This window comes from Propithecus coquereli, unplaced genomic scaffold (assembly GCF_000956105.1).
Source record: "Propithecus coquereli isolate 6110/MARCELLA unplaced genomic scaffold, Pcoq_1.0 Scaffold328, whole genome shotgun sequence".
NCBI lineage: Eukaryota > Metazoa > Chordata > Mammalia > Primates > Indriidae > Propithecus > Propithecus coquereli.
Window position 1 is genome coordinate 2,676,706 of NW_012148930.1, and position 13,661 is coordinate 2,690,366.

The 13,661-nt window shown below is 38.7% G+C and overlaps 1 protein-coding gene across 1 annotated transcript in view; it reads left to right on the plus strand.

The window, feature by feature from the left end:
- DENND1B (DENN/MADD domain containing 1B) overlaps positions 1-13,661 on the plus strand; it is a 200,980-nt gene that overhangs the window by 54,950 nt on the left and 132,369 nt on the right. Inside the window, exon 5 of the mRNA XM_012650453.1 lies at positions 5,045-5,088. Coding sequence (XP_012505907.1) covers positions 5,045-5,088 — 44 coding nt within the window. The remainder of the gene's footprint in view (positions 1-5,044; positions 5,089-13,661) is intronic.

Here is a 13,661-nt window from a genome sequence, read left to right on the forward strand (position 1 = left end):
CATGTTTTGGTATAACATATAATATTAATAGATTTTACAGAAAAAAATCACTTGATTAGCTTTAGGTAAGTAATTCCTATCTATAACTATTCTGTTCAAATTCTCTTTCCATCACACGTGACTGACGGAAACCTTGACCCTGACCGAATCCACCAGTTGTCTTTTCTGTCTGGGCTGTTGGGTGATGATGAGGAAATCCCACTTCGTTGCCATTAAATGCCAGGGTGGACATGTTCCTAAGTTGCGTACTCAGCGTTGCCCGAGACAGCTATTCAGGCCTCCTTCAAACCTCCGCAGCCTCGCGTAGCAGAGAGCTTTGCTTCAGAGAGCTTCCTACCAAACAGAAAAAATTAGCAACTTTTACATAAAACTCGTCTCTTTGTACCACAACAAATTCACTTAGATTTATGACTTTCTCTTCTCTTTTTCCTGTAACGATGGCAGACGTACTCCGGCTTCTGCCTGAGGCTCATCTCACCGTCCTGATCGGGATTCCAGCCCCGGCCGTGTTCTAGGGGATCTCACGCTCTTTTTCCTCCGGCGCTCTGCCAGCTCATTACTTCCTGTCGGCCTTTAAACGTGTTCAAGTCTGTGCCAGTCCGAAATTAAAAAACAACAACAACAAATGTATCAAGCTGAACCTTTCTACCTGCCTTTACTTTCTTCTGCCTTTTAGCCTTTCTTAAATAAATGGCCCCCATACGCAGTCTCTCTTTCCTCGCGCTCACTGCATGATCTTAAATCGCGTCCTTCTTCCTGCCTTTCAATTGAAGCCCATCCGACTGCGGCTTTTTGTCTTTAAATGTAGGTGCAGTTCTTCAGTCGTCACTTTTCAGTGTTTTGCAGCATTTTTTGAGGCTTTCTTTTAGACGCACTCTCTTCCCTTGACTCCATGACAGTACACACTCCAGCTGCGTTCTCCGTACCTTTCGTGGTTCTTTCTCACGTGATCTATGCCACTGTCTGCGTCGGTGGCTTTCCTCGCCAATCCGGCTCTGTCTCTTGACGTTGTCGCCCTCCCAATCAACATTCTAAATATATTAGATTTTTTTCAGTTTCTGAAATGTGTTCTGCTTTCCTTTAACCTCCAAGACTTCGTGCATCTTGGTTCTCCACTCTATACATTTTCCGCTGCCCACTTCATAGCACACATCATCCTTTACTTGTCTGACCTAAGTGTCAGTTTACCTGTCCTTTCCTTCTGAAGTCCTGCAGTGACTCTCTAAATTAGGTTAGACTTCCTTATTATGTGCTCCTGCAGCATCCTATCCAGTTAGGATCGTAAAATGCATTGAATTTCCTTATACGTTTTGATGCTCCTCTTTTCTGTGAGTGGTGAGGGCTCTGCTTTGTCCACTGTTGTATCTCTACAGGTGAAACAACAAAAATCACACATTTTCGTTAATGCTTTTTGCTCATTTATGTTCAAAAGACCTCATTCCTTCATTAGTAATGTTTTTTGGCATTATCAAGCCAGTGACTTTTCAAGTTGAGTTGAAATGTTCTACCTGATAACCTTGCTTAAAACAACGCTTTGGACAACAGCTGGATTTCTTTCCATGGATGCTGTAGGCCATCGAAGGGCAGGGACTTTTCCTGTTTCCTTAGTACCACATCGATTTTCCAATGAAATAAATTGAACTTAAGTTAAATGTGCCACAGAAATGTATGAATTATTGGAAATTATTTAAGATAAGTGTTCTTTACATCTCAATTAAGAAAGCTCCAGGCTCTGACATTAGCTAGCTATATGGCTAAGAAAAACTCCTCATTGTCTTGACTTTAATTTCCTCATACATAAAGTTCTGATTCTACAATGCAGGTAAATCAAGTACTGAAAGCTATAATCATGCAACACACTAACAGTGTACATTCTACCTTTTCAAAAGTAGTCTCCGAATTGCAATTTTACAAATGTATAATTTTAAAGATATTGTATATTTAATCGTTGAATTCTACAGAATTAAGTAAATTTACTCACTTATGAAAATTAGAAACTTTTTCCTGGGTAATTTCGTTGTGAGGTAGAATCACACTAGTATTCTAAGTAATTTTAACTTTTGTTTTTAATTGAGGACCAGAAAATGGGAAATATCTGATTGGGAAAGAAAATAAAATACTGCTGAATTTGTCTTACTTTATGTTTTAAAAAAGCCTCCATGGATCTAGAACCCTTGTAATGGTGGCACACACATCATACATTAAATATTCACCGTCCAAATATACCGATTTAATAAAAATTTGTATATTTTTCTTATTACACTGTCACATTTCTTATTAAAATAAGAAATTAACTGTATTTGTGTCAAAATGAAGTTATATATTCTTTTATTGTTACTGGGTTTCTAGGTTGTTGGCAGCAAAGTTTTTTTTTTAAAATTTGAGGTGTGGAGTCTCTTTTGAACCACTAGCAGACGGTAGCAAGAAGAGAAACGCAGTGTCTGTCAGTCATCACGGGCAGCGATGATTCCCACCAGCAGTTCTCATCCTTTCACCCATAAAATCAGCATAAAATTGACCTAACATTGCCAGAGCAGATCGAGTATCTGGAAAGTAATCCTCAGGGAACAGAAAATTCAGTCTTTGTGCATAAAGTTTTCGAATCGGATTATTTTTTTCAGAGCCCTTTTGTTTCTTCCTTTGCAGGACTTCTGAAAAGTTGCTACAGAGATGTGTCAGATGTGGTCCAAATCTAATCTCATAGGCAGGAACCCAGTTAATCCATTTCAAAATATGGATGCACATGAGTATAATAAATTTTTGAGTGCTGAAGGATAAAATCCATTTAATGAAAAGAAAAAGGATATTTTCCACTTTGTGATGAAACCAGTAGATGCTGTTTTCTTGTACTCACTTGTTTTTCCCTCTGTGAAAAAGCAGGGTATACAGAAAAAAAACGGTAGAGTAAGCAATGAGGAAAAATAAGACAGGAAAACATGCTTAGGTGAATGCCGCAGACAATACGGCAGGCTGTAAGGGCTGCACAGCAATGTGTAAGAAACTTGTCAGACGAGAACTGCAAAGTGGAGGTTGCTTGGAAGGGATGTTTGAAATATCCACATTGAAACCCCTTAATTCCATTGTTGATGAGAAAGGACTTTTCTACGTTTCTGCATGATGATTTGTTTATATGGCTATTAGTTATTGTATTCATTTATCTGGGTAATAACTTTTGTTTCATATTTGATGGAGAGTCCATCATTCACTTTTGTTTTATGAGATTTAGATCTTAGCAGCTACCATTTTGGTAAAATTGCCACATATGTATATTTTTTCCAGTTGGGAACATAGTTATCCACAGGACATTAATGTTTGAGTATTTTAAGGTGATGAATAATGCATTTCACATTTATTTTAGAAATGGATATGTTTTGTTTTACACGAGGACATAATCATTTAATATTACCTTTGTAAATTTGTAATACATTATTTTCATATAAGATGTTTCAAATGATTTATTTATATTATATGGAAACTTTTTACTCCTTAATAAGTAAAAAGTTTATAGAAGGCATTTTTTCTTTTTAAGTTAAAATATTTGAGAAATATTGTGTTAAATAAAAACACAAGAGGAACTAGCTCATGCTAAAAATGTTGCTAGACATTTATTGAGGTTTGGAATTAAAACTTTTGAAATTATATACCCTTAAATTATATTTCTTTTTTTTTTTTTTTTTTTTTGAGACAGTTTCGCTTTGTTGCCCGGGCTAGAGTGAGTGTCATGGCGTCATCCTAGCGCACAGCAACCTCAAACTCCTGGTCTCAAGCGATCCTCCTGCCTCAGCCTCCCGAGTAGCTGGGACTACAGGAATGTGCCACCATGCCCGGCTAATTTTTTCTCTCTGTATATTTTTAGTTGTCCAGGCCATTTCTTTCTATTTTTTAGTAGAGACGGGATCTCGCTCTTGCTCAGGCTGGTCTCGAGCTCCTGACCTTGAGCAATCCACCCGCCTCGGCCTCCCAGAGTGCTAGGATTACAGGCGTGAGCCACTGCGCCTGGCCTAAATTATATTTCTTAAAAAGCAATATGGAAAAAAAAAAAAGCAATATGGAGTAGTAGCAATAAGCTGTAAACTTCCATTGATTGAGTACATAGAGTGATGGATCTTTGGTCCACCAAGTCCTTTTACTTGGAGTGGAATTTGAAGCCTGTCATACAGGTGATGCTTCTTATTTATATTTTATCTTGGGCTTTCAAAGGTTTTTGTCAGAAGTGAGAATCTATCATACACTATCCTTTTAAGCGACATTTAAAGTATTCAGAAGTTGTTGACAAAATTAAAAAATAAGTATATGACCAAAATATTTATCAGTGATTATTACAACAAAACTTCACTTTATTATGCTAAATAGAAATGTGAGAAATAAAGAAAATGAAAAGCTGATGCAAATATTTATAAAACAATATTGATTTATATAAATTACCAAATTACTAGATATATTAGAAAAATTTCTCTGAAATATCCTGCAAATATCAATTGTATTTTGAATAAGCTGCCTTATACCTACCTACCAACTTATCTATTATTGCAAAGTCTGGGATTTTTAAAACTGATATGAAGCAAATATTATTACAATTTTTATAAATTCTTATTTGGGATTTTAAATGGAAATTTAAGGTGTATATTTTAGTCTAGTCCCTGAGGGCTACAATGTATTTGATTACATGTTTACCACATTTATATTTTTCTTTTCAAATTGAAACCAATATTTTTGTAAGCATAGTTAAAATTGAAAATTCTAAGTTCAGAATCTTTAAGATACGTAAATAAGTGAGTTGCTAAAAGAAATACAGTAATGGTTTTTGATGACCTAAGTTATTAATTTCATTTGTTCTATTCCAAAAGTCATTAAAACCCTTACAAAAAGATCAATATATTAATTTGATCAAGGAAAAGAAGTGAACCTCATCAACTTTAAATGTTTAAAGAGAAATTTAAAAATTATAATTTAGCTTTGACAATTTTAAGAGTATGTAACCAGGACTGTTGCTTTAAATGTGTTCTTTTGCCTCTGTTTAATGATGTGTGTCAATTATTTACAGATCCTGTGGTTTTGTGGAAATTCCCAGAGGACTTTGGAGACCAGGTTGGAACCACATAATTTTTTTGAAAAAATTTAAAATTGGAGTATTACAATTACTACTACTCTTGCTGCTGCTGCAACTGCCACTACTACTACTACACATGAGTAGCTATAATTATTTTCTCTTGATCAACTATGAGAAAAAAAGGGGGTATGTGCAAAATGTATAGAAGAATCTTTTAAAATTACCAAGCAGATGGGTGATCAAGAAGCCCTTTTATTGAAACTTTATAGGGACTGGATGTTTAAAGTTTCAACATATTTTTACATTCTTTTAATTTATCTATGGAATATATATTTGAAAACATTAAAAATTTGCTCATTAAAAAACTTGACAATATAAAATCTTTGTTGAATACACTGTTATTATTTTTGTTTACTTAGAAGTGTAACAGCTGTAAATAAGTGATCAGTTCTCTTTGTCACAGTAATAGCTGAAACATTTACATACAGAATTTGAATTGTCAATATTTTATCTTTATCTATAGCTTTACTTTCTTAAAAAGATATGGGAGACTGCTAGATGAATTTATTCCATTTGTATTTTAAAACATAGTCTTCTATAGTTCCTTAAATATTTTGTATGACCAAAATGAAGTAGTTTTTACATGTGATGTATGTAAATAGAAAAATCTTTTAAAATTTATATTATAATAGATTCACCATTTTGAGGCTGAATTATATATGGTTAACAATACAAATTTAAATTTTTTTTGTCAATAATATTTTTGCTTTTATTTTTAATTGACACATATTGTACATATTTTTTTTTTTTATTTATTATTCCAGGGTTTTGTGAGGGTATAATTGTACATATTTGTGTAGTACACTGTGATTTTTGATACATGTATGCACTGTATAATGATCAAATCAGGGTAATTAGCATATCCATCACCCCAAACATTTATTATTTCTTTGTGTTGGGAACACTCAAAATCTACCCTTCTAGCTATTTGAAAATAGACAATAAATTATTGTTAATTATAGTCACCCTACAGTGTTATGGAACACTAGAACATGATTCCTCCTGTGTAGCTATCATTTTATATCTGTTAACCAACCTCTGGCTATCCCCACCCTGCTTTTCCCCTCCCTGTTTTCCGAGCCTCTAGTAATCATTATTCTATTCTCTACTTTTATCAGATAATTTTTTTTAAGCTTCCACATATAAGTGAGAACGTGTGGTATTTGTCTTTCTGTGCTTGGCTTACTTCACTTAACATAATGTCCTCCAAACTCATCCATGTTGCTATGAATGACAGGATTTTGTTCTTTTTTGTGAGCTGAGTAGTATTCCGTTGTGTAAATACATCACTTTTTTTTTAACCATTCATTTGTTGATGGACACTTAGGTTGATTCCGTATCTTCGCTGTTGTGAATAGTGCTGCATGAACATGGGAGTACAGACCTGTCTTTGATGTGCTGATTTCCTTTTTTTTTTTTTTGGATATATACCTACCCAGTAGTGGGACTGCTGGATCATATAGTAGTTCTATTTGTAGTTTTTTGAGGAACCTCCATCCTGCTTTCCATAACGGCTGTACTGATTTACATTCCCACCAACAGTGTGTGAGTTCCCCTTCCTTTGTATTCTCATCAGGATTTATTTTTTGTCTTTTTGATAATAGCCCTTCTAAGTGGGATGATATGTTTCATTGTGGCTTTGATTTGCATTTCCTTGATGATTAGTGATGTTGAGCGTTTTTTAATGTACCTGTTGGCCATTTATATGTCTTCTTCTGAGAGATGTCTTTTAAGCTCATTTGCCCATTTAAAAATCAGATTATTTATTTATTTATTTTTTGCTGTCAAATTGTTTGAATTCTCTTTATATTCTGTATAGTAATCTCCTGTTAGATGTATAGTTTGCAAATATATTCTTCCATTCTGCTGGTGGTTTCTTCACTCCGTTGATTGTTTCCTCTGCTGTGCTGAACCTTTTTAGTTTGATATAATCCCATTTGTCCGTTCTTGTTTTTGTTGCCTGTGCTTTTGAGGTGTTCTTCATAAAATCCTTTCCCAGAACAATGTCCTGAAGCATTTCCCCTATGTTTTCTTCTAGTAGTTTCATGCATATTTTTGGGTCTTATATTATACGAATTTAAATTTTGACAGACGTAAGTACTTTTTGCTGGACACCTGATGAGCAGATTCCTTTCTTTTTTCTTCAAAGAAAAGGCGTAAAATAATCGTGTTACTGTTAAAATTATAGTACTGCAAACTTACTACAATTTAAGCTCATGGATATAATTCTCGCAATTTACAAAAATGATAACTGATAAAAGTCTGTGTTTAAACAAGTTCATTCTAAGTATATAGATATGTGATTTTGAATATATGTGAAAGAATACTTTTCCAGATGTGGAAGTCAATTGGAAAGATTTAGAAATGACACTGGAATAGTCATGCCCGTTTCAGTTAAGTGGGCATGTTAAATATTAATTAGATCTATTGCAACCCTTGACCATGGTTTCACATAAAAAGAGGGTATATACTTTCTTAAGTTGATTTTAGCTTTTTGGAGAAAGAATAGATTTATAAATAGTGTAAGTACATAAAAGGAGTGCCTACAGTGAAGTCATGACTTGGAAATAAGACGCTTATTTGGGTCTGTTCCCGTACGGTGTATAGTCAGAGTAGAGTCTCGCCCGCTCATTTTGCCATTTTGAAAGACTGTTCTTTCCTTGGTCTTCTCCATTCTCTCTTGTCTATGACCCAAGAACAAACCTCCTGTCCCTCCCTGTTCAGGTTTTTTGTTTGTTTGTTTAATTCTACCACTTTCTTAAACTGCCCCTGAGAATTTTTAGGGGATCTGGAGACTCCTAACTTTGAGTTCACATAGGGGTGACAATTTAGTCGTTGGGCCCAGCTGTCGCAAGACTTGCAGTGAGACCAGCTGTGGCTGTTCCTCCTCAGCACTCTGCCAGTGTCCCGGTTGCTTTTTGCCACGCTGGCCACCTGCGTGGGCTCAGCCGTGGCCTGTACCGAGGCCAGTGTTGCAGTGGCCTACTTAATCATCTTATTTCCTGCCGTCAGGGGACGCCTTTTCTTTCAGTTGGCACTGTGAGCATGCACAATCATAAAAGCATGTTTAGAGTCCGTAGGAATGTTTACCTTTTCCCTCTCAAGAACTGCAGCTCAGCTCTGGGCTAAGTCCCGGGTGGCGGTGCCGCTGCCGTGATCGCCACACACCTGGTCCCTCGACCATGAAGCGCTCCTGTCATTGAGAAAGATCCCAGTCTTGCTCTGGCATCGGCGGACCTGACAGATCCACCCTCCTAGAATACAGCCTCCAGAACCTCTGAACAGTCATGTTGTAAAGGCTCATTCTCTTTGCTGGCAAAGGGTGGCGGGATGGAGATCAGGCACAGCTCACGGTTGCCGTTGCTGTCCGGCGGCAGAGGGGCCGTCCACGCACAGTGCCGCTCAGTGGCTTTGATGTGCCACTGGCTGAGGGTGCCTCTCAGCATCCGTACCAAGACTCTAAGGCTCATTCCTTGTTTTCCTCTGTGCATGGCTTCGCCATCAGTCCAAGGTCTGGGATCCAGACGCCGTTCCTGGAAACCCCAGATAAGCTGATACAAGTTTACAAATCTGTCCGATTGTGGGTTTTGCAAGTCTCCTGCTAAGCTTCTGTCAAACAGAGCGGGAGAGGCGCTTTAAACCCGGGAGGCAACACAGTCCCAGGATCCTGCCATGTAAACGTGACCGAGAACATTCACGTTCCTCAGCTGCTTGCCTCCTGCCTCACTGCTACTGTCCCCCACCACTCCCTGTCCGGCCGGCACGGCTGGTGCTGGGGTTGGGGCTGTGCCAGGGCAAAGGGCCCCGCCAACCAGACCACTTCTGCCCATGCAGGTTGGCACCAGTCGAATCCCCACTGTCAGTTTTTCCAGGGCTCCTGTGGGGATGTTCGGAGGCGGGGGGCTCCGGCCCCCTCCTTCGCCATCTGAGTCCTGCACCTAAAGAAAACACTTTCTCCCCCGGGGACTTCTTGCTGTGTGGAGGGTTTTGCAACTTTTCGGCAATGTTCCTTTCCAGGTCCTCCTCCTTTAAAAAGGTCTGGGGCGGCTTTTTCACCCACTCCTCTTGACCGTCCCAAGGACCCTGTCGGTTGTTCCTGCACATTGAAGCCCCCGTCTGATATTGCGACAAATTCTCCCCCCCAGATATGGGTTCCTTCTGGCCCAAATTGAGTTCGCTGCTGGGAGAGACCGTTCTGAACCCCGAGTCATAATTTACGGGGTGTGGGACTGAAGAGTCAGTTCAGGCGGCCTCCCCAGCCCCTCCGTGGTGCCAAGATGGCAGCAGGCGCTCCTCGTCCCTTGCTGTGCGCCGCTGGGCGGCCTGCGCTAGTCCTCCCTCCTGCCAGGTCCACTCCCTGGTGGCCCTGCCTGGTGCCTCACGCTGGCCAGCGGCAGGGGTTCCAGCGGGGATGGGAGGACCTAATCTATCAAAAATCATACACACAGATTATTTTGTATACCGTAAACAGTGAGTTTATCTCAAGCAGAGAACTTGAGACTCAACATTTAACTCTATATTGGAGCTCTGAATTTTGAAAGAACCAATAGCTCCGAGTAAACCAGGGACCATCACCCACTAATTTTCCTCGCATTCCAGACAAGTGGTACCTACAACCACTTTTCCTCACACCCAGGTGAGTGGTATCACGATAATCTTTAGACATGGGTACAAAACCTCATCAGACAAAAACTCACAGACAAACAATATAGGAAATTCCCAACACAGACAATCTAAAATGCCAAGGCCTGTCAATCAAATGGAATTTTCATTTAACCGCCACTTCTCCTCACACTCCAGCACGGACTTTGGATTGCAGTAACATTCTCTTTACACGTAAGTGCATGGCTGTAAGTTAACCGTTGAGCCAAAGTTTCCCCAAGCGGCTCTGAGACGGAGCTTTCCTATGTTGCAACAAAACTTGACAAACACACACTGACAATACAGGGAATCCCCAACACAAATGCCACAGCTGATGAAATGGGAACTTCAATATGAGAACTGAATTTTCAATAGTGTCTCTTAGTCCAAAAGGGGACAAACCGAGCATCAAATTCTCTCACGCGACAGAACCAACATCTCCCAGTCCCCCTGGTTCCCTGGGAACCACACAGGAGCTCAGTCCAAACCAGGTGCCCCAGTTCCACTCACCCTCTTGACCTCCAACCCCACATTGGAGCCTCAGAACAAATCCAACAGGAAGGTCTGAAACCCCCTCCTCCAATACGGGTGGAAACAGGTCTTGGCATCCTGGGGAAACTTGACTTACAAACGGCTGTGGCTGTTGCGGTGCTTCCAGATCTGTTTCCTTCTCCTCAACTCGGTCCAGGCTGTGGGGAGCTGCGTCTACTTTGGGGAGACAGACAGGAGTTCCCGGAGCTAAAACAGGCTCCAGCAGCTGCCGGGGCCGTCCCTGGCTCTCTTGCTTTGAGAAGAAGCTGCTCCTACCCGTGAAACCCCGCGGCTTTGGCCTGGGCCTGCTGCCTGCCTCTTCCAGCAGTTGTGGGTGCTGTTCCACTGGGGCACCAGCGGGCCCACCCAGGGATGCCAAATTCTGTCACTGAAGGCACTTGTCCCTGAGGCTGCATCAGAAGAATGAGGACAAATGGTTTGAGGAGAAGGAAAGAGAAGTTTACTAGTTTGCTGGCAAATGAGGAGGTTGGCAGACTCTTGTCTCAAAGTACCAATGTCCTGTCTGGTGTAGTCTTAAACACTTGTAATAATTACGACTTTTAACCTAAGCAACTAGGAGTTGACGGGGGAAAAACACAACACCACCACCTGAAGAGTGGATGATTGAGAACTTTCAGTCACGAACAAGCATTTTAACTAGAGCTCGTGAACACTGATAATGCAACCTTCCACAGCTGAGCCTATCTTTTACATCTTTGTGAAATAGGAAAAATTAACACATTATTTTATAGCATACAAAAATAAGAAAAAGTGCATAGAGTTAAATTATGTTTAGTAATCAGTGCTTTAGTATTCTATCTTAGGAATTACCATTAACTAAGTCAGTTTAATATCAGTTCAACATTTCGATTACCTAAAGATTTTGGAAATTACATTCAAGAAGATATACTGCAAAATATAATTATTGACATAAAATTTACCAGAATAATGATTAAGTTTAGTTGAATAGAAACTTATATTTTCCATAAACTATAACAAATGTTGTGTTAGCTTATTTGTTCAGTAAACTATAAAAATTTGGGGAAAAACAAACCCAAGTAGGATAGAATATATGCTTGTACTATACTTAACATTGCTAAATCAGAGAAGACAGTTATTTTTATCAAATGAAATTATAAAACTTGATGAGTTTACTGAACATTTACCTTAATGTGAATTTGAATTCTTTACTATATATTTATATTTGAAAAAGATCTTTGCAAATCCAGCTCATTTGAAATATTAGAAGGTCAATTTCCTTATTTTATAGGACTTTTAGGAATATTCCATTTATGTACATATTTCTTTAAAAGTCACCCAGAACAGAGCTTCCTTAATGTATGAGACTTTGTAATCTAGTTTACTGATACTCCACAGAGATAGGGAAACATTTCATACTATCACAATAAGAGCAAAGATCTTTTTCAAATATAAACATATAGTCTCACAGACATCAACATTTTTGGTGAAATTTTTGGGTATACTATATATATATATATATATATATATATATATATCGAACAGATAATACAGAAAGGTAGGAGAATTGAAAAATAGTATTATAAAAGTAATATTTTCAAGGCATTTTTAGTTATGTTTTTGATTGTTACACTTAAATCAGAAATGATACATTTGGCCAGATATTGAACAAATGAACTTAACCTAAGGCAATGAGCATGTAGCTCTGGCTGTTCTTAAAATTAATCATTGATACTTTGCAAGATCAGTAAGGTTGTAAGGAAGAAATGTGGTTCTTGCCTCTGGGGGTCTGTTAGGAAGAGGAAGATTAGGGTATAGAAGTGGGCTGCTGCTCTGGCTCTGCTTCTGACTTCAGTGCATGGCTGAGTTGTCATGTTAGCTTATTTGTTCAGTAACCTGTATAAATCTGGGATAAATAAACCAAGTAGGATAAAATGCATGCTTGCACTGTACTTAACATGTGGAGATGCTGGTGGCTAGGAGGAGGGCACAGAAGGTTATCTTTAAACCTTATGTCTTCATCACTCAGTTTTTTTCCATTAGTTGGTCCCCTTCTTAGGGTGAGAGTGAGGACACTGCCATATAAAGTGAGGTAAGTGAACGTGATACTCTATCGTATTGGAAAGAAAGAAGGATGAAATTATTTCTTGATTTGAAGTTGAGGTAGATGGATAACTAGAGACTTTTAGAATGTTATTTATTGCATTTAAGTGAAGACTTACATGATTTTTTTTCGTGATATATATAGATTTGAGTTTGAATCCTAACCCTGTCAGCGATACGATTTTTGCCATCAGAAAAGTGTCCCCTGCTCCGAGTGACATAATAGCTACTTTACGGGATTTGCCGGAGAAGTCGAGGTCTGCGGGAAGCGCTGGGGTAGGCGTTCGGCAGATGAGAGGGCGTGGTCAGACTTCTTCACACACTGTCCCCGTCTTTCTTAGGTCTTGTTTCTTTTGTTGTGGCATTTCTGTATTTACTTCCCTTTTCCATTTTGTTTCTTATTTTGTGTGGTCTATTTTACTTTTTTTTTTGACTTTTTAAATTTTTATAAAAATTTTCTATTTTTAGTAGTATTATTTTTTATTTCAGAATATTATGAGGGTATAGGTGTTTTGGTTACACGGATTGCTTCTGTACTGCTTGAGTCAAAGCTGTAAGTGTGCCCATCACCCAGACAGTGCAGACTGTATCTGTTAGGTGTGATTTCACCCGTCCCCTCCTCGCCTCTCCCACCTGCACGATTTCCATTCAGTTGTACTTCCGTCTGCGCACGTGAATGCTGGTTGGTTAGTTCCAATTTAATAGTGAGTACATGTGGTGTTTGTTTTTCCATTCTCATGATACTTCATTTAGGAGGATGGTCTCCAGTTCCATCTAGATCTAGAGGTATTAATTCATTTTTCTTTTATGACTGAGTAGTACTCCGTGGTATGCACATTTTATTAATCTACTCATGAATTGATGGGCAGTTGGGTTGGTTCCACATCTTTGCGATTGTGAATTGTGCTACAACAAACATTCTAGTGCAAGCGTCTTTTTGATAAAAGGACTATTTTTCCTTTGGGTACATACCCAGTAGTGGATTGCCGGATCAAATGGTAGTTCTACTTGTAGCTCTTTGAGGTATCTCCATATTACTTTCCACAGAGGTTGTACTAGTTTGCAGTCCCACCAGCAGTGTAGAAGTGTTCCTCTCTCTGCACATTCACGCCAGCATCTGTTGTTTTGGGACTTTTTGATAAAAGCCATTCTCACTGGGGTTAGGTGATAATCTCGTTGTGGTTTCGATTTGCATTTCTCTGATGATTAGTGATACTGATCATTTTTTCATATGTTTATTGGCCATTAGTCTGTCTTCTTTTGAAAAGCTTCCGTTCATGTCTTTTGCCCACCCCCA